The 20,059-nt window shown below is 58.8% G+C and overlaps 1 protein-coding gene across 1 annotated transcript in view; it reads left to right on the top strand.

Moving 5' to 3' along the window:
* Positions 1-262: 262 nt before the first annotated feature.
* The window catches only part of CNGB1 (cyclic nucleotide gated channel subunit beta 1), a 49,895-nt gene continuing 30,098 nt past the window's right edge, over positions 263-20,059 (top strand). The window contains exons 1-17 of the mRNA XM_036346846.1: positions 263-439; positions 1,561-1,618; positions 2,105-2,177; positions 3,121-3,220; positions 3,320-3,362; positions 3,516-3,552; positions 6,694-6,769; positions 7,089-7,128; positions 7,487-7,581; positions 7,616-7,680; positions 8,367-8,442; positions 9,327-9,363; positions 13,029-13,197; positions 13,951-14,031; positions 17,581-17,668; positions 18,250-18,277; positions 19,405-19,614. Of these exons, the coding sequence (XP_036202739.1) occupies positions 263-439; positions 1,561-1,618; positions 2,105-2,177; positions 3,121-3,220; positions 3,320-3,362; positions 3,516-3,552; positions 6,694-6,769; positions 7,089-7,128; positions 7,487-7,581; positions 7,616-7,680; positions 8,367-8,442; positions 9,327-9,363; positions 13,029-13,197; positions 13,951-14,031; positions 17,581-17,668; positions 18,250-18,277; positions 19,405-19,614 (1,453 nt within the window). The remainder of the gene's footprint in view (positions 440-1,560; positions 1,619-2,104; positions 2,178-3,120; positions 3,221-3,319; positions 3,363-3,515; positions 3,553-6,693; positions 6,770-7,088; positions 7,129-7,486; positions 7,582-7,615; positions 7,681-8,366; positions 8,443-9,326; positions 9,364-13,028; positions 13,198-13,950; positions 14,032-17,580; positions 17,669-18,249; positions 18,278-19,404; positions 19,615-20,059) is intronic.

Genomic DNA, 20,059 nt, shown 5'->3' on the forward strand with positions numbered 1-20,059 from the left:
CATCGATGAGAGAGAAACATCGATCAGCTGCCTCCTGCACATCTCCCACTGGGGATGTGCCCGCAATCACGGTACATGCCCTTGACCGGAATCGAACCCGGGACCCTTCAGTCCGCAGGCCGACGCTCTATCCACTGAGCCAAACCGGTTTCGGCATGCAAACATATTTTAAAAGAGGAGAGGAAAGGGAAATGTGTAATCCACCAAAGCGGCCCCCACGTGGTGGGGAGGCCTGAGGACTCTGTGCTCTCCAGGTGTCAGGATGTTGGGCTGGGTCCAGAGGGTGCTGCCTCAGCCCCCAGGGACCCCACAGAAGACCAGGATGGAGGAGGAGGAGGGGGCGGAACCAGAGCTGGAGCCCGACCTGGAGGCGGAGCTGGAACCAGCGCCAGGGCCTGACACAGCCCCCCGGGAGGCCAAGCTAGAAGGCGAGTCGCTGGTAAGAAGGGAAGGCGACGGAGGACATGCTCCTCAGTGAAGATTTCAGGCTTTGCGGGTCATGCCATCTCTGGTCATTACTTAACTCTGCCATTGGCGTGTGAAAACAGCCATCGGCAATACGTCAACGAATGAGCAGGGCTGTGTTCCAATAAAACTTTATTTACAAAATACGCAGCAGGCTGGATTTGGCCCAGGGGCTTTGTTTGCCAGCCTCAAGAGTCTAGAACAGTGGTCGGCAAACTCATTGGTCAACACAGCCAAATATCAACAGTACAACGATTGAAATTTCTTTTGAGAGCCAAATTTTTAAAACTTAAACTATATAGGTAGGTGCATTGTTATTAACTTAATGAGGGTCCTCCTAAGCTGGCCTTTGCTAAAAACGTCCTCAATCTGATGGAGGTACGTTCGCTGAGGTCCACCCTTTCCAACTCTCCCATCCACACTCGTCTTGTATACTTGTTTCGTCTGTCTCCTTTCGTTCATCCTCTCTCTATGTCCAAACCATCTCAACATACCTTTCTCAATCCTCGACACTGCATCTTCTTTCACTCCACAACGTTCCCTAAAATTAACTTAATAAACTTTACTTAAAGTGTTAAGTCAACTTCGCATTGTACGTGCGCCCGCGCACATGGTATTTTGTAGAAGAACCACACTCAAGGGGCCAAAGAGCCGCATGTGGCTTGCGAGCCGCGGTTTGCTGACCACTGGTCTAGAATAGAGCTGCCGAAGTAGCCAGGGCATGGGCTGTTTGCTAGCAGTCCACCCTGAGACTAGGAGCTTCTGGAATGAGTCTACTGCGCCACTGAGCGTGCTGCTTAGTTCAGTTGGTATTTGTTTGGTGGTAAGACTGTCTCAGTGGGGGGTGTGATAGGCCTGGGGACCACTGGGAGGCTGTGAGGGCCCCGCCCTGGATGAGGGGCCCTTGGGGCTGGGAGGAAGGGCGTGTCCTAGGGGGAAGGTGAGGCCACCAGGATTTACAGAGACGATTATGAGGGTAGAGTTGTTTGGTCCCCTGGGAGGTGGAAGGGTCCCTTACGGGTGGGTCAGGGGCTGCCCCTGCCGGAACCAGACTGGCCTCTCGAGGGCTTACATGGTCCTATTTGAACCCTCCAGCCTCCCGAGGAGCCATTGGAAGGGGAGGAAGGAGCTGTGGCTGCCCCCGGCCCTCAGGGTGAGTGCTGACGCCCAGGATGGCAGGGCCCAGGTGGGACGGGCTGTGTTCTCCCCTCAGCCTGTAGAGGAGCCACAGGCTGGCATGCCTGCTGGGCTCTGGGCACTTTGAGGCTGAGCTGAGCTGGAATCCCAGCCTCCTGACCCGCTTGGGGTTCTCCTGCCTCTGACTTGACCTCCCAAACAGGGTAGAAATGGGCTCTCCAAGGCTCCAGATCTTAAAGTGTGGGGGACTTGCCTGGCCGGTCAGTGGTTGGGCACCGACCTATGAACCAGGAGGTCACGGTTCGATTCCCGGTCAGGGCACAGGCCCAGGTTGTGGGATCGATCCCCAGTGTGGGGTGTGCAGGAGGCAGCTGATCGATGATTCTCTCTCACTATGGATGTTTCTATCTCTCTCTCTCCTTCTCCCTCTCCCTTCCTCTCTGAAATCAATAAAAAGTATATTTAAAAAATGAATATGAAGTGTGGGGGCCTCTTTTTCCAGAGATCCAGAAAGCCGCCTCTGCTCCGCCCTCATCCCTCCAGGCCCAGCTTGCTGTGGACCCCGGAGTGAACAGGTGCTGTACCCCTCCCCCTCCTGAGGGCCCGCCCCCCGCCCAGCTAGGGAGCCACTGGGGTGGGGTCCACACTGTTCTCAGAGCCACGGTCACCCCCAGGCCAAGTGTGGGACATTTGGGGAACTGGCTGAAGAAAGCCTCAGGAGTGGGGGGCCGTCTCTAGCCACACGGGCCACGCGACCAGGAGAAGTGAGGGTGGGAGTCTCAGTGCCGGAGTGAAATGGCCAGCGCGGCCAGAACCTCCGACTTTTACATGAAATCTCTGCTCACAAGTTACCCAAGTGAGCACGTCTGCGGCTGGGGCTGGCCCAGGCAGTGAGCCCAGAACCTTCATATCTAGGATGACCAGTCTCGGCCACAAGGAACCCCCCCCCCCCCCCCCCGCCCACCAGAAACCCTCCACCCTCTAGAGCAGGGGTCTCAACCTGGGGGTCAAACGACCCTTTCACAGGGGTCGCCTAAGACCATCGGAAAACACATATATAATTACATATTGTTTTTGTGATGAATCACTATGCTTTCATGATGTTCAATTTGTAACAATGAAATCGGGGGTCACCACAACATGAGGAACTGTATTAAAGGGTCGCGGCATTAGGAAGGTTGAGAACCACTGCTCTAGAGCATGGGATGTGTGCCAAGCGCAGGGTGGGGACCCCTGAGCCAGATGAGGGGGAGGCAGGATGATGGTGAGAGCTGGCTGTTCTCAAGCATGGGCCCAGGATGGCACCGGGCACACCCAACTCACAGAGACTTGGTGCCCCCACTTCCCAGGGAGGGAAGACAGCATGTCTGAAGTCTCCCAGGGGGGAGATAGAGGTTTGCAGTTCCAACCAATTGCTGTAGGTTGGAAAACCCAGGATCTTTATTTAGTTGTACATCCACTCAGACCAGGCTGGGGCTGGGGAGGTTGAAGGTGGGTGTGTACCTCTGTCCCCCACAGTCCCAGCGCCTGGGTGTTGACCTGGCTGAGGAAGGGCGTGGTGAAGGTCATCCCACAGCCCATCCATAGCACTGCAGCCGGCTTCGAGGGCCCCGGTCAGGTACTGCTGGTACTGGGAGGGTTGGGTGCGGAAGGAGCCCTGGGAGGCTGGCGCACCTGGGCTCTCTGCCCACAGCTGTCCGTCTGTCCGTCCCCACAGGCAGGAGCTCAGATCCTTGGGCACTGCAGCACTGGGGCCTCAGGTAAGGCCAGGAGGGAGGATAGCTTTACAAGAGGTGGGGCTGAGGGGCCATTGGCATGGGCCTGGCCCTGGCTTCAAACCTGGTTTTGAGTTGGGGTGACCAGGGGGCTCTGGGCAGGCCTCTTGCTGCTGACCGCCATGCCTTCTTCTGCAGATGGATCCAACGAGGCCTCCAGGGCAAAGGACACTGGGTGAGTCCCCGGCCCTGAACGCTGGTTTGGGTGCCCCTGAGCCTCATCTGTAGTGTGTGTGTGTGTGTGTGTGTGTGTGTGTGAGTGTGTGTGTGTGAGGGGGGTGGTATTGAGGGGGATGGGAGAGGGGAGCCAGTGTGTACAGAGCCAGGGTCTTGTGTTTAAGAGCAGGGTCCACCACCACCTCAGTGTGTGACCTTGGACATGCGGTTGGTCTCTTCTGGGCCTCAGTTTTCTCATCCACAAAATGGGGCTATGGGTCCTGTGCTGCCCATGGCTGGTTGTGTTGATTCCTGGGAGATCCCCAGGCAGGGACACCTTCTGAGGACAGGAAGAGGTGTGGGTGAGCTCCTCACAAGGTGGGCTTCGTGTAGGCCAGTGGTCAGCAAACTCATTAGTCAACAGAGCCAAATATCAACAGTACAATGATTGAAATTTCTTTTGAGAGCCACATTTTTTAAACTTAAACTATATAGGTAGGTACATTGTTATTAACTTAATTAGGATACTCCTAAGGCTTAGGAAGAGCCACACTCGAGGGGCCAAAGAGCCGCATGTGGCTCGCGGGCCGCAGTTTGCCGACCACGGGTGTAGGCGATGCCGGGTGGAGCCCAGAGGCAGAGCCTGGGCCACTGTGGGAGACATGGGGGCACCTAGGTTGGCCTCGTAGTTGTCAACAGTGTGGAACTTGTCAGAGGTGGCTGAGGGGGTGGCTGCCTTGTCATCAGGAGGACAGGCTGGGTGAGGAGCCCGTGTCCTTCTCCAGGGAGGGGCCTGCTCAGTTCCAGGTGCCTCTGCCCTGTAGGAGTGCGGGCCTAGGGAGGCCAGATCCTCCAGTTTTTCAAGAGAAGCTAGAAAATACAAGTACCATATGGTTTCCCTTAGATGTGGAATCAGAATCCTATCTAATAAAAGAGAAACATGGTAATTAGCATACATCCGCTACCCTTCCCATTGGCTAATCAGGGCGATATGCAAATTAACTGCCAGCCAAGATGGCGGCCGGCAGCCAGGCAGCTTGAAGCTAACATGAGGCTTGCTTGCTTCAGTGACGGAGGAAACCAACGTTCCCTGCCTGCCTTGCCGGCCTCTGAGTCTGCAGTTTGAAACATAGTTACAAATATAGAAGCTAAACAAAACCCCAGAAACCTGCTTTCAGCTGGCCCGGGATCTCAGAGCTGGAGTTATACAGTGTTTCGATTATAGAACCAAAACAAACCAGATACCTGCTTTCAGCAGCAGAGGCCTCAGAGCTGGAGTCAGAGCTAAAGCTGGCCCAGAATAAAAAAAAGAAAAAGAAAAAAAGGAGCAGTTGGGAGCTTCAGTCACCCACCAGCCTGAAAACAGCCCTCAGCCCCTCACCCAGACTGGCCAGGCACCCCAGTGGGGACCCCCACCCTGAAGGGTGTGTGACCAGCTGCAAACAGCCATCATCCCCTCATCCAGGCTGGCCAGGCACCCCAGTGGGGACCCCCACCCTGATCCAGGACACCCTTCAGGGCAAACCAGCCGACTCCCACCCATGCACCAGGCCTCAATCCTATATAGTAAAAGGGTAATATGCCTCCCAGCACCGGGATCAGCGTGACAGGGGGCAGTGCCTAAACCCCCTGATCGCCCTGTGGCTCTGTGTGTGACAGGGGGCAGGGCCACAACCTCCCTATCCACCCTGCTCTGTTCGTGACAGGTGAAGGCACCCCAACCCCCTGATCAGCCCTGCTCTGTGCCTGATAGGGGGGAGCTCCCCAACCCCCCCTGATCGCCCTGCGGCTCTGTGTGTGACAGGGTGCGGCGCCCCAACCCCCCTCCCCCCAGGGGCCCTGCTCTGTGTGTGACGGGGTAGAGCCATAACCTCCCCATCGGCCCTGCCCTGAGTGTGAGAGTGGTGGCGCCCCAACCCCCTGATCCGCCCTGCTCTGTGTGTGACAGGGGGTGGCACCGCAACCTCCCCATCACCTCTGCCTTGAGTGTGACAGGGGGCGGTGCCCCAACCCCCCAATCGGCCCTACCCTGAGCGTGACTGAGGGTGGCATCACAACCTCCCAATCTGCCCTGCTCTGTGCATGACAGGGGGCGGTGCCCCAACTCCCCAATCAGCCCTGCTCTGAGCCTGACCAGGGGCTGCACCTAGGGATTGGGCCTGCCCTCTATCACCCAGGAGCAGGCCTAAGCCAGCAGGTCGTTATCTTCCGAGGGGTCCCAGACTGCGAGAGGGGACAGGCTGGGCTGAGGGACTCCCCCCTGCACCCCCCCCTCCCGAGTGCACAAATTTTTGTGCACCAGGCCTCTAGTAACAATATAAGTGAACAACCAAAACAGAAACAGACTCATAGATACAGAGAACAGACTGTTGGTGGCCAGCGGGGAGGAGGGCTGGGGGACTGGGTGGAAAAGGTGGGGGGGTTGGGAAGTATAGTTTGGTAGTTACAGAGTAGTCGTGGGCCAGCCCAGGGGAGATAGGCAGTAGTACTGTAATAACCATGTATGGTGGCAGGCGGTACGGGGGAATGGGGGGAGCACTGTGTAAAGCATATTACGCTGTACACCCGAAGCGAATACAAAATAATATTGGGTGTAAACTGTAATTGCAAAAAAGGGGAGATGCTGGAAATGTAGGCTTTAATGTCACACTGCAAGTCATTGAAAAGTTGTTAGAACGGCGTGGGCTCCCCAAATAAGCCTGACGCCTCCAGTTCGCAATCTCTACGGGAAATCCAGTCAGGTGTTCACCTCCATTTACCCGTTCGTTCAACCCTTCCCTCATTCATTCTTTTAAAAACATATGCATATATATTTATTGATTTCAGAGAGGAAGAGAGAGGGAGAGAGAGATAGAAACATCAGTGATGAGAGAGAATCACTGATCGATCGGCTGTCTCCTGCATAACCCCCACTGGGGATTGAGCCGGCCACCTGGGCTTGTGCCCTCTGTGGGAATCGAACCGTGACCTCCTGGTTCCTGGGCTGATGCTCAACCACTGAGCCACACGGGCCAGGCCTGAGGTCCTTTGAGAATATTCAGTACAAGGCTCCCACTGGGCAGAATGGGAGCCGAGGGCTGGGAGGGGCTGGGTGAGGCGGTCAGGACAGCATGGCTGGCCACTCCTTGGGCCGCCTGGCTGACCACCGGCCGCTCTACAGGCCTGTGCCCTGGCTGCTCAGGTGGTTGGAGCAGCACCTGGAGAAAGTGCTGCCTCAGCCTCCAAAAATGTCCGAGGTAAGTGGAGGAAAAGGGGCGGCAGGAAGCTGACCACCTGGGCGGGCTTCTGGGGTCTCAGGCCGTCTGTCCCCACCCCGTCCCTGGAGGGCCCCTGATGGCAGGAGTGATGGAGGAGGGGCTGGATTCAGGGGAAGGTGGGCGGGCTTCTGGGGTGTCAGGCCATCTGTCCCCACCCCGTCCCTGGAGGGTCCCTGATGGCAGGAGTGATGGAGGTGGGGCTGGGTTCAGGGGAAGGGGGGCGGGCGCACAGCTGGCCAGGGGAGGGGTGCGTGGGGCCCGCCTTGCTCTGTGACCTCTCTCCCTGCTTATGATCCAGGGCTGCAGAGACGAGCCTGCAGACGCTGCCTTGGGCCCAGGTACAGCAGGGGACCTGCGAAGGGGCTGTCTGAGATGGTCACAGGCTGGGTGGGGTAGCACTGGGGCCTAGGGATCCCGGCTGGGGGGGGGGGCGGTCAGGGCTTGCTGGCCTATTGTGGGGGCACTAGGACCCCCTCCCCAGGCCAGGCTGGGAAGCCAGTGGCCTAGGACAGCCTAGCGAATCCTTGAACAAGTCCTTCTGCTCCCTGGGCCTCAGTCCCATGTCTGTCTGCTGATGGGGATGGTTGGGGGATCCCAAGGGGCTCCCCATTCGGTCATGGTTACCCCTCAGTCTGGTCCCCTGTGCCCTTAAGGGGTCCCATGTCATTTGAATCTCCTTCTCTCCCTGCTGCTTAGAGACCCCAGGGTGCTCCTTGGAAACGGAGCCCGTGCTGCAGGCCCCGGAGAGTCCCCCCCTGCCCACTCCTGGCCCCCCGGAGCCCGAGGAGGAGGCTGAGGAGGAGCCCGGAGGAGCCCCAGGAGGAGCCCCAGGAGGAGCCCCAGCCCGGCTTCCAGGCTTCCTCCCTGCCACCACCCGGAGACACTGCCAGGTGAGCCCCCTAAATGCCACACTCCCGTGGGGAGCAGCCCAACACCCAACCTTCACCAAACTCTTTTTAAAATTATAAAAGTGACAGATGCCCCTGGGAGAAAACTCAAAGGGGTTTCCAGGGCCCCTGCCCAGGGCCACCTCAGCAGCACCTTCTCAGCCTGGGCCAAAGGATACATGCATTTAAAATCAGGCTAGGGCCTGGCCGGCGTGGCTCAGTGGTTGCACATTGACCTATGAACCAGGAGGTCATGGTTGGATTCCCAGTCAGGGCACATGCCCAGGTTGTGGGCTCGATCCCCAGTCGGGAGCATGCAGGAGGCAGCCAATCCATGGTTCTTTCTCATCATTGATGTTTCTATCTCCGCTTCTCCCTTCCTCTCTGAAATCAATACAAATATATACAAAAGATAAAATAAAATCGGGCTAGGTACTGACCAGTTCCCCACCTGGCAATGGGTGAGGGGCCTAGGGGCACCTGCAGCGGGTTGGGGTGGGGGTCGGGGAGCCTGAGCTACCTGCTGGTGCCTGAGCAGTAGCCTGAGACTTGCCTAAGGAGGAGGCGGGGAGAGGGACCATGGTCTTTGGGGCTGGAGGCCTGGGTTCTGGTCTGCCTTCTGGGGGCCTTGCTGTCTGCCTGGGGTGTCACTTTCCCCCCTGGACATGGCCACTCTCTCCCACCCACAGGTTGGTGGCGTGGCTCCTGCATAGACTGCAGATGGCCCTGCCGCAGCCCGTGCTCCGTGGGAAGGCTGGGGAGCAGGTGGGTGCTGGGCTAGGGGAGGGAGGGCCGGATGGGGGCAGGAGTGGGATGGTTGGTCTGTCTCGGGGGGGCCATCATACAGAAGGAAGAAGGGCGCCGGCCACGGGAGCCCAGCCCGCCCAGCCCGCCAGTCTGCCCTGCCCCGCCATTCTGCACTCTCTCAGGCACCGTGTCTGTGGGGCTGAGCTGGCTGGCTCAGCCCTGCCTGTGAGAGGTCACAGTCGGTGGGGGAGGTGCTACCGTGGTGGAGCAGAGAGGATGTGGGGTGCAGAGGAGGAGCCTCCCGGGAGCATGACAGAAGGCTTCCCAGTGGAGGTGGCCTGCGAGCTGAGCCCTGAAGGAGTAGGAGGTGGGTGGGTGACAGTGAATGTGGGCGATTGGAAAGGGCCCTCAGGCAGAGGACCAGCATGTGCAGAGGCCAGAGGTAAGAGAGGACCTGCACGTTCTGGGAGAATGGGCTGTAGGAAGCCCGAGGCTCTGTGTGCCTCCTGACAGCCTAGGACTCCAGCGTGCGTGGGTTTGGGGAGCAGGGCCCCGGTCACCTCTTCCCCTCCAAGAACCTGGCCCCTGGCCCTTCTCTCTTGGGGACAACTGGACACCTTCATAGAAGCACCTGGAACTGGGGGTGGGCGGCCTGGGTCCTGTCCTGCTGTGGTAGGGGGTGGAGAGCGGCTGGAGCAGAGCCAACCTCGGAGGCAGGGAAGCGAGGGGCCCGGAGCAAGGGGATCTTCTGCGTGTCCTGGGTGCGGTGGTGGTGGTGGGGGGCGGGGAAGTGTCCTGGCGGGGAAAAGGAAGGTCTCTTGCCCCTGCGTGTGCGGGAGGGACTGTGGAACCGGGGAAGTTGGTGGGGAGGCCACATGGTTTTCCCCTTTCTCCCCGTGCAGGAGCCTGACGGCCCAGGGACATGTGACGTGCAGACCAGTAAGTGACACGTTGGTGGGTGCTCCCGTGCATCTCAGGGAGGGTTGCTTGGCCTGAGCGCACAGGGGCCGTGGGCTGTCCCCTGCCAGGCCTGCACCCGCTCAGGGGGCACAGTCAGGGTTTCCTGAAGGAGCCTGTGCTCCGAGGCCCCGCCTCAGGTCAGCCTGGCCAGGGAGCCAGAGCAGGGCCCAGAGCAGATGGTGGCTGGAGGCTCTGCTGGAGGCTGGGGAGGGGGAGGAGGGGATGAACTTGGCCTGTCTTGAGCTTCCATGCAGAGGAGCCCGTCCTGCTGGGACACCAGAGAGAGCTCCCCACTGCCCCTGGCAGCTGGGCCGGCGGGTTTGGCCGAGCAGAGTTTCTGGTTGAGGGATGAGGGGAGACGGACAGGGAACTGGACCCCACAGACTTCAGCTGCCTTGAACCGGGAGGGTATCCCCTTACCTGTGACCAGGTTAGGTAGGTGAGTGTGTTGCCTTTTGTCTCAGACCTGCATCGGGACTCGGGGAGAGGCTGAGGCAGGAGGGGTGGGCTAGGGCCCAAAATCTGCTCGTCTTTCATTTTGTGGCCTCAGGAAAGGCCTGTGGAGGACAGGGCATTCATCCATCCATCCATCCACCCATCCATCTACCTATCCACCCATCCATCCACCCATCCACCCATCCATCCACCCATCCATCCATCCATCCATCCATCCATCCATCCATCCATCCTCCCATCCATCCATCCATCCATCCATCCATCCATCCATCCATCCATCCATCCACCCACCCACCCACCCATCCATCCACCCACCCACCCACCCATCCATCCACCCATCTACCCACCCATCCATCTACCCACCCATCCATCTACCCATCTATTCATCCATCCTCCCATCCATCCGTTCATTCATCTGCTCATTCACTTGCTCACACATGTAAAGGAGGGCCTGCTATGTGCCAGGCCTGTGATGAATGCTCGAGGTGGGCAAAGCAGCGCTCAGGCCCTGAGGGCGGTGGCCCTATTCCACCTGGATCCGGGCACTGGGACTGCAGGGCTCAGGGCCTCCCACTGACTGTGGAGCTCGGGTCTGACAGCGGCTGTAGGGGGCGAGGGGGTCTGTGTGATTGTGTTGACATTGGCAGGGAGGCCTCAGAGCAGGACTCCACAGTCTCGTGGAGCTCATGGCCGCCCTGGAGGACATAGAGCGGGGACCCCCATCCTGTCGGGGCAGGTAGCGCTGTGCCCAAGGTCACCGGACAAGTTCTTGTGGACTTTCGGAGACGAGAGACCACGTGGCCTGGCAGCAGCTTCTCAGTCCGGCTGAGGTTACCTCACGGAAAACGTGCCCTGGGACAGAGACCCCTCCCTGGGATGGCTGAGAGCTTTGAGGGTGGGGCCCCTGGCTCCTCTTCCCCCTAAATATGTTTTTATTGACAGAGAGAGGAAGGGAGAGGGAGAGAGAGAGATAGAAACATCAGTGATGAAAGAGAAACATCATTGATCAGCTGCCTCCTGCACGCCCCACACTGGGGATTGAGCCCGCAACCCGGGCATGTGTCCTGACTGGGAATCGAACCGTGACCTCCTGGTTCAATGCTCAACCACTGAGCCACACCGGCTGGGCCCACTGGCTCCTCTTAACCCTCTCTCTGCTCCTCTGGAGGGAGGCAGAATTCTCAGCCAGCCCACACAGGGCCTCCCTGTGTGCCGGAGCGTGGGGGTCAGGGGTCAGCAGAGGGCCCTGGGGCCGCCATGGGGCAACTCAACACCCCTACCAGGGACCCGGTGTTAGTTGCCGGGGGCTGCAGACTGGGTGCCTTCCAGCAGCAGAATCGTGCCATCCCCCAGTTCACGCGGCCAGAAGTCCAAGGTCAAAGTGCTGGCAGGGGTGGCTCCTCCTGGGGCTCTGAGGGGCACACCGTCCATGCCTCTCTCCCCGCTTCTGGTGGCTGCGGGCACTCGGTCCCCGGGCTTGCAGCTGCCTCCCCGGCTCTGCCTCTTCCTCTGTCCGCTCACCCTGTTTTCTCCTATAAGGGCACAAGGTCACATTCACAGGGGACAGGAGTTAGGGCTTGAGTTATGCTTTGGGGGTCCTGAGGGGCTGTGTCCCCCTTCTCGCCACTCTGCCCCAGCCTCCCCAGCCTTCACCCACTCAGGCACTCACTCATTCAGCCCCTCCGCCTGGCCACCTGGCCACCCACCCTCTGTCTTCTCCTTTGTTTCAGGGGTGGCAGCAGCGGGAGGCCTCTGAAACAGGGGAGAAGGGAGCCTGGGAGAGCACAGATGGACAAACGGACGGATGGATGGAAGGAAAGAAGGGTGTCCTGAAGAGAAGACCTGCAGGGACCGGGAATGAGTGGCCATTGATCCCCCAATCCTCCTTGAACAGTGACCCCTGGCAGGACGAGGGGGGATCAGACTCCCTTCCACTGTCCCAGAGCTGCCTTTTGGGGACACCAGAGCAGGGGAGGGTCAGGGGGCACAGCCTGTGGCATTGAGGCTGGACAGCAGGACTCCCACCTGAAGGCTGGGGAGGCCCACAGAGGACTGTCTCAGCACAGAGCCTGTCACGGAGTTGGTGTTCCCATGGGACACAGGTTTTCCCAGGAGCCGTTCTTCTTAGGCTTGGCCTCAGGGTGGGGACTGCCAGTGGACAGCAGCAGATGCTCTTATTGACTTTAAAGAGCGTAAGCAGCCAAGCTGGCGTGGCCCAGTGGTTGAGCATCGACCTATGGACCAGGAGGTCACGGTTCAATTCCTGGTCAGGGCACATGCCCAGGGTGTGGGCTTGATCCCCAGTGTGGGATGTGCAGGAGGCAGCTGATCAGTGATTCTCTGTCATCACTGATGTTTCTCTCTCCTTCTCTCTCTCTCCCTTCCTCTCTGAAATCAATAAAAAACATATGTAAGTCACCATTAGTCATGCGTGCTTGGCGTGAGGGCCACCTAGACCCCTTGAGCTTTTTGGAAACACCTGGTATCCCAGCAACCTCCCCCTTTCTTCCTTTCCCTGCCTGGGGGTGCGCTTAGGTTCCTGATGAGTCTCCCCTGCACCCACGTCCGCCAAACTCACAGCGCACAGAGTTTTCACTGTCAGGGGACAGGGTACATGGAGAAATGGGGAAAACTGCACATTCTCTCTGAAGGTGGGACCACCTCCATGAGAAAGTTGGGGGGTGGGTGGAGCCTCTCGGTCCAGGAGGGAGAAGAAGACGCCCAGGGGCAGGTGCTGAGATGACAGGCGGGTAGTGTGCCCTCACCAAGGGGCGGCGTAGAGAGAGCAGGCAGCGGGCAAGCACTCTCTGCATCGTGGGGACATTCAGGCTCCCTGCACCTGCTGTGCGGGGGGGGGACCTCGGCCTCGGTCTTTTGGCATCACCTGCCACACTGTGGTGAGAAGCATTGTTTCTGCTTCTGCACAGACGCCAAGAAGGAGAGACACAGACTCGCTGTAACGGAAGCTCGGTCTCAGGAAAACGAATGGCAGGAGACAGGGTGACTGATCGCGGGCTGCAGCCCATCGCTTAGCGCCGATCCAGTTGTTAACAGTCCCGCTGACCATGGCGCCGTGTCCACTGCTTGGCTGAGGGCTGGCGCATGGCTGGCGATGGCCAGGGCTCCCTGGATGGTCCCTGGGACTGAGCCCCAAGCCCACTCTCCCCCACACCCTGTGTCCCCTGCAGTCAGCATCCTCCCTGGAGGCCAAGAAGAGCCCGGTGATCTCATCCTAGAAGAGGTGGACCCTCACTGGGAGGAGGACCAGGCTCAGGATGGCAGCGCCAGCCCGCAGGGAGCAGCAGCGGTGGCGTCAGCTTACGCGGAGGAGAATGAGGCCGGGGAAGAGATGTCCAGGTGGGAGCCAGGGGAGGCCCTGAGGAATGACTGGGAGGACAACAGGCACTTAGTACAGAACCTCGAGGACTTAAAAGGGCACAGAGGGTGGGCCAAGCCTGCCTCTCCCTCCCTCCTCCCCCCTGACACCCATCCCTTTCCCAGGTTCCTCTGTGCCATTCCAGAGACCATCTGAGCACATGCAAGCTTGGACGCCCCCTCCTTTTATTTTGATTTTTATTCACAAAGCATAGCATGCACCTACCTAGCTGACTTCGCTATATTCATTTACCCATTTATCTTGAGATCTTTCCCCTTCAGTACATAGAGATTGCTCACACTTTTTATTTTTAAATAAATGCATCCTATTCCGTCATGCGGATGTGCCAGCGTTGATTTAACCTGTCTACTATTGATGGACATTTAGGTTGATTCCAAAAATTTGTTGTTGTAAGTAATTCTGCAACAAGCACCCTTGTGCATGCCCGTGAGTACAGCCACAGGAAGTCTCAGGTCCTCAGCCCCGCGCCCCGCATTGCACAGAGGGGGAAACTGAGGCCCAGAGAGGATCAGGGGCTGAGACAGGCCCCTCGTGCCATGTTGTTAGCGAGAGTCTGGGGCTCCTCGGGTGGGGGTTCCCGGGTTGATTCTTGGTTGAGGGGTTCAGGTCTGATCTCAAGGGGTCACAGGACTTCTTACTGAAAATTGGGGCAGGAGGTGGACTCGGGGTGCATCTTCAGGGAGGCTCACCTCTTGCCTCTGATCTCATTTCAGGGAGTTTTCCTGGATTCAAGAGGACAAAGAAGATGAGGAGGATGGGGAGGAAGAGGAAGAGGAGGAGGAGGAGGAGGAGGAGCCTGAGTAAGGCGCTATGCCCTGGGCTAAGGAGTGGCCCAGGGAGGGGGGGCTCTTAGATGATAATCCTTCAGAGGCAGTGGGCCATATTGTAAAGGCCTTGAACTGAATTTCCTGGGAGCAATGGGGAGCCATTGCAGGTTTGTGAGCAGGGGAGGGGCATGATCTGGCAGCAGCGTTGTGGAGAGATTGAGGCAGGAGGAGCCTGTATTCCCATCAGGCCAGACTGATTGAATGGGTCCCTTGGCTCCACCCCCGGCACTATTCCCAGTCACTCTGCCCTCTGTGGTACCCCCTGGCCCACATCCTTCCTCTCTGACCGGCTCCTCTGGCCGTAGCCTGAGGCAGGGTAGCCCCATGAGTGTGAGGGACACAGGCTCTGCTGCTCTTAGGGGCAAGGACATCCCTGCACAGAGCTTCTCCCCACACCCGTCAGCTGGGGGAGAACAGCAGCGCCCTGCAGGGTGGTCACGGGCCCGGCTGTGAGAATGGGGGCGGCAGGATGTTCGAATCCCCACTGAGGGTCATTTTTAGTCCCTGCCAGGAAAGAGTTAAACCCTGAGGCCAGCATAGGAGCCTGCTCAGGGTCATCTACATTTAGTCTACCCTTGCCCGGGGTCGCATGTAATCTTTTCATCCTCGGCCAGAGGCCACACAGCTGTTTGCTTCCCTCCAGTGATGGGGAGCTCACCACCTTGCAGAGGCTGTGCATCCATTCCGTCCCTATGCACCCCTGGCTTATGAAGTGATTTCTTCCACCAAAACTAAGCATGCTTCCTTATGATTTCTGTCACCTGGTCCTAATTCTGCCCTCTGGGCCCCCAAGCCAGGCTGCTCTCACGGACAGGTGACCGCTCTTGCCCTGGGTGAGGACCTTTGAGGCTGCCAGCTCCCTTAGTGCAGCCTTGTTTGCCTTCTGCCTTCCACCTGCCTCTGTGTGGGGCGCATAGTGGGGGAGTTGTTCCCCCATTACACCTGCGTGCCCAACACTCAGGCCTGAAAACCCCTTTCTGTGCCATGGCTTCTGTGCCATGGCTCTTGAGGCCAGTGATCCAATGTGCTCACACACCTCTACATGCGCTAACTACATGTATTTTCATGCACACAGGTACATACAGGTGTCTGCACTGTCACACACACCAGCACACAGGCACAGACACATAAGTCTGCATACATACACAACACACACATGTTCGCACATGTGTGCTCACAGGCACACATGTACACACTTGCAGATACCCACACGGCACCCTGCACACATGCTCATGCACACAGCACATGACTACAGATACCCACAAACGCTGCAGCCGCATACACACGCCTGCACACATGTTTACCCAGAGTTTCAAACTCAGGGAAGTTTCGGGCCCGGACCTCAGGCAGGGATGGGGGCTCTGTGGTGAGAGAGCGAGCGATCCCAGAGCCAGGGCCAGAGGGGTCTGCGTGGGCAAGCCGCTGGGCTGTCACTGGTGGGGGAAGGATGCTCTCGGCCAGCTTTGTGGAGCCACAGGGGTGACTGATGACGCTGGCAGATGGTCGCCTAGCGACCAGGTCTCTGCCGGCAACAGCTCGGCTCTTCCTAGCAACCACAGCCTTTTGGTCCCCACCTGGCCTCCCTGGGGGCGCTTCTGCAGAGTCGCCCGCACAATCTGATTAGAAGCAGGAAGAATTGGTGGCTCATCCGCCACCCGGGTCGCACTGGCTCCAGAGCCAGCCTGGCAGGCGCAGGCTCGCGGGCTCGGGCTGGTGGGCTGGTAGACTGTCCAATTCTCCACTTGTTCGTGCTGCCTGGAGCCCTGGGATGAATGGCACCGCCCCCCGCTGAGCTCCTACACCATGGCTGTCCTGGTCGGCAAAGCCAGTGAGACCCAAGTAGGTGCCTGCATCTCCTAAGGGCTCCCCCTTCCTTCTTTTGGGGTTGGGGTGCCATGAAGAGTCTGCGGAAGGCGGAAGGTGACTGTGAGGACCTTAATTTGGGGGCACAGCCTGCTGGGTGACTTGGGGGAGGAGGGGGCTGGCAGACCCTGGCAAGCTGGCTGCCTTGGCTCCTCCCTGCACCTTTAACCCTTTCATGTAGAGAGCGGGGAGGGAGGGGTAGCTCCTCTGGGATGCCCACCTTAGCCCGTCTCTTTGACCCTCCATGTAGAATTCCCTGGGATTTGGGAACCTTCCAGAAGTTGATAGCCTGCTGTTTCTGGGCCCGGCAGAAAGGGGTCTTGGCAGGCACTGAGCACACTGCAGGCCAGAGGCAACCATGACTGTGGGTACATAGGTCCCCCAACAGCCCTGGTAGTGCTGGCAGGGCCAGGGTAGGGCTGGTGAGGCGTCTCTATAGCTGGAGATGTTTGTGCAAAACGTTCCCAATCCACGGGGGTGACTCCTAACCCTGCAGAAGGTGCTCCTCTGGGACTAATGGTGATGGTGACAAGGACGAGCCTAAGAGCAGCTGCCATTGGACTAGCACTTGTGTTCTGTGCCGGACGCCGCACTGCAGCGTCTGTCATTAATCCCAGCTCCCAGGTGAGAGGCCCGAGGCTCTGAGACAGGGGTGTCTGCCAGCAGGTGCAGAGCTGCCCGTCCCAGGTCAGGCTGGCTCTGCGCTCACACTTGGGACCCCAGACCAAGCTGCTGACCGGTCGTTAGAGAATCGAGAATGACCCCTGACATGGGGAGTCTTTTTTGACTTTTCCATGAGATTCTCAGGGGCCCTCTGAGCTCACCCAAGTAAGTCAGGCTGTGCAGGCTGAGCAGGTCCTACCCATTTGACAGGCGAGCAAATAGAGGCAGCCAAGGGCGTCCCGGTGACTTACCCACAGCCACACGTTGACTTCCCGGCCTGATTCTGGAAAGGCCAGGACCCTGGGCAGCCCCTGACTGGGCTGTGGGAAGCGCATTTCCTGGGCCTGTGTGCTCTGAGGCCCAAGGAGGGCATAGTTTCCACAATACTTCTAGGGGATTCTATACTGCAGTGGAGCTCTGAGCTCACGCGTGGGAACAAACGCAGGGCCTGTGTTTGAGGGTTTGTGTGGCGTGTGACAATTTGCTGTGTGATTTTGGCCAGGCCAGTTCACCTCTCTGGGCCTCCCTTTTCTCAGACTCCCTGCCCTGCCTGCAGCACCAAGGGAGCCAGGAGACTTCAGAGGGACATGCTGGGCATCTGTTGTGAACACTGGACAGTGCCCTTGGATCACACCCAGAGGACAGTTCCTTAGCCGTCCTGCACACTTCCCTTTGCACATGCTGTTCCCCCGTCCTGGACACCCTTCCCCACCTATTCCTCGTGGTTCATTCATCATCCTTGAGATTGAGCTCACAGGCCACCGCCTCTGGGAAGCCTTCCTTCCTGGGCCGAACTGTGGCCGTGGCCTTCACGGCCCCTTATCCCAGCACATGTCTCAGACTCGGGGATCGTTAGCAGGACGTGCATCTGCCGCCTCCCGGTGTGGGAGTCTCACTAGGGCAGGACCTATTCGAGGGCATCTTGGTACCCAGCTCCCGGCACAGAGCGGGCACTCAGCCTGACCCAGCCCTTTTCCCTCCGGGTCACAGTGTCCTGCTGGATAGCTGTCTGGTGGCAGAGGCCAGCGAGGACCTGGGCGGCACAGACAGGACGGTCACCCAGAGGGCCTCCTGCCAGGTATGGAGCAGCACCGGGCCTGGCCCCGGCTGCCCTGGGGTGCGGGCTGGCCTCGGTGGAAGGGCTGAGACCTTGACTCCTTCGTTTATGGGGGGTTTTCAATGTGTGAGATCCCGCCAGACAGAGGGAGCAGGGTGGTGGGACCGCAAAGCCCGCTGGTACCAGGGGTCAGATGGTGTGAGGAGGGGCCTTCGGTGGAGTGGGTGAGGAGCCGCTGGACCCGCACTTCAGTCCTCACGTGGCTGTGTGACCCTGGACCAGTCACCGCCCCACGCTGGGCCTCAGTGGCCATCTCTGTGAAATGGGGCTAATCCCCTCCCCTGCAGGCTGTGCACAGTTGTGCAGTGCCTGTGGGGAGGACTGTGTGGCTGCTCTGGTGCCTGTGTCCCCACACACACAGGGCTCATTACATGTGACAGGTCGGGGTGGGGCCTGGGGCTCCTGTACGCACTGCCTCTACGAGGTGGAGGCCGCCTCCCTGGACTCCCCAGGAGAAGCGCTGGACAGGGCTGGGGGTGGGGGGGGTGGGGGAGGGTGTGGCGTGCTGGTCTCAGCTTCTGTTTCCACTGTCTATTTTACAGGAAGAAGCCATAGCCGCCAGCTCAGGAGGTAAGTGGTGCTGGGTAGAAGGTGGCAGAGAGTGTGCAGGGCCACCCCCCTCCTCTCCCTCCGTCTCCACCATCCCTGTCCCCCTCCACCTGCCCCATCCTCAGGCAAACCACCCTCTGCGCCCGGGACCACATCATCAAAGCGGGTGATGGAGTTCAAGGGCCCGGGGGATTGCACTGAGGCCCAGGACTCCAGCAGCCTGGGGAAGCCTGCTCCCAGCCAGCCGCCCCTCTCCCACCACCCAACTCTCTGGGCTGCCACCCAGCAGGGGCTTGGCTCAAACGTGTAACAGATTACAGTGAAAATTAGGACCAGAGCTTGCTAAGGGCAAGTCCTAGACTCCATGCCTCTCCTGAGCTTTTATTAAAAAAAATATTTTTATGGATTTCAGAGAGGAAGGGAGAGGGAGAGAAAGATAGAAACATCAATGATGAGATGATGAGAGAGAATCATGAATCAGCTGCCTCCTGCACCCCCCACACTGGGGATCGAGCCTGCAACCCGGGCATGTGCCCTGGCCGGGAATCAAACCGTGACCTCCTGGTTCATAGGTCGACGCTCAAGCACGGAGCCGTGCCCGCCCGGCTGATCCTGACTTTTTTGAGCCTGAGGTGGGAAATGCTATCGGGGGTTGGTTAACAGAGTGCAAGGAGTTGTAGCCGTGGGCAAACTACGGCCCGTTTGAAATGAATAAAACTAAAAAAAAAAAAAGACCGTACCTTTTTATGTAATGATGTCTACTTTGCATTTATATTAGTTCACACAAACACTCCATCCATGCTTTTGTTCCGGCCCTCCGGTCCAGTTTAAGAACCCATTGTGGCCCTGGAGTCAAAAAGTTTGCCCACCCCTGGGCTAGGGGCTGCAGGCTGCCCCTCGGAGCTGTGGGGAGGACCAGCCATAACACGTGGTGATGCATTTGACATCGAGTTCCAGGGACAAGAGTGATGCTCCTGATTTTGGGAGCAGCTGCTACAGGTGCAGCCGGGCGCCGGGCTGGTCTGTGTTGGCGCCGGTGGGGAGACCCCCGCTCCCCTGCCTCCCCCAACTCTGTGCTCCTCATTGCAGTCCCCAGGGTCCTGCCTCTGCCTGAGACCCCCCTGGCCCCAGCACCATGGCTACCCCAGGCCGGGACATGGAGCTGAATGGCCGGGTCCGGGACCAGCCGCCTGGCCAGGTGGCCCCTAGGCTGGCCCCCCTAAACCCGGTGGAGCACCTCCCCAATGTGCCCAGCTACTGCCCCCCAATCACCCGCATCCCCGTCCTCGTCTCCCGGAGGACGACCTTGTCCAACTCCAGCTTCGCCAAGGAGACCAGGAGCTCCGTCCGTCGCCTAGGTAGCGTGAGCCCGCCCACCCAGCATGCTCGCTCCGTGATGTGTGCTTCTGCATGGCCTGGGCTATTTCCCAGTGTGGGTGCCGTGGTCAGCACGTGGACCACTAGTTGGGCTCGTGGGAAACCACCCTTCCGCTGCTGATCAATGCCTTCCTCATGCTTTGTGGTGACTGGAGGGGCTTTAGTCTCCTTCTCCCTGTGCCTCAAGTCCCACAATTAGCAATTCATGTCTTGGAGTTAAACATTGCTTTCTCCAGATCATCATCATTTGTACAAATAGTCACTCACACGCTAGTGTAAACTAGCCACTCAGATCCCCAGGCCCAGAGACTGGGGGCAGGGAGCTGGGAAGGGGAGAGGTGAGTGGAGGGGAAATGGGGCAGGAGAGGAATGTGGAGTCTGTTGCAGACAGAATCTTCTGACCTTGAGAGTTTGCCGGGAGCTGGA

This window comes from Myotis myotis, unplaced genomic scaffold (genome assembly GCF_014108235.1).
Source record: "Myotis myotis isolate mMyoMyo1 unplaced genomic scaffold, mMyoMyo1.p scaffold_m19_p_19, whole genome shotgun sequence".
In the NCBI taxonomy this organism is placed as follows: domain Eukaryota; kingdom Metazoa; phylum Chordata; class Mammalia; order Chiroptera; family Vespertilionidae; genus Myotis; species Myotis myotis.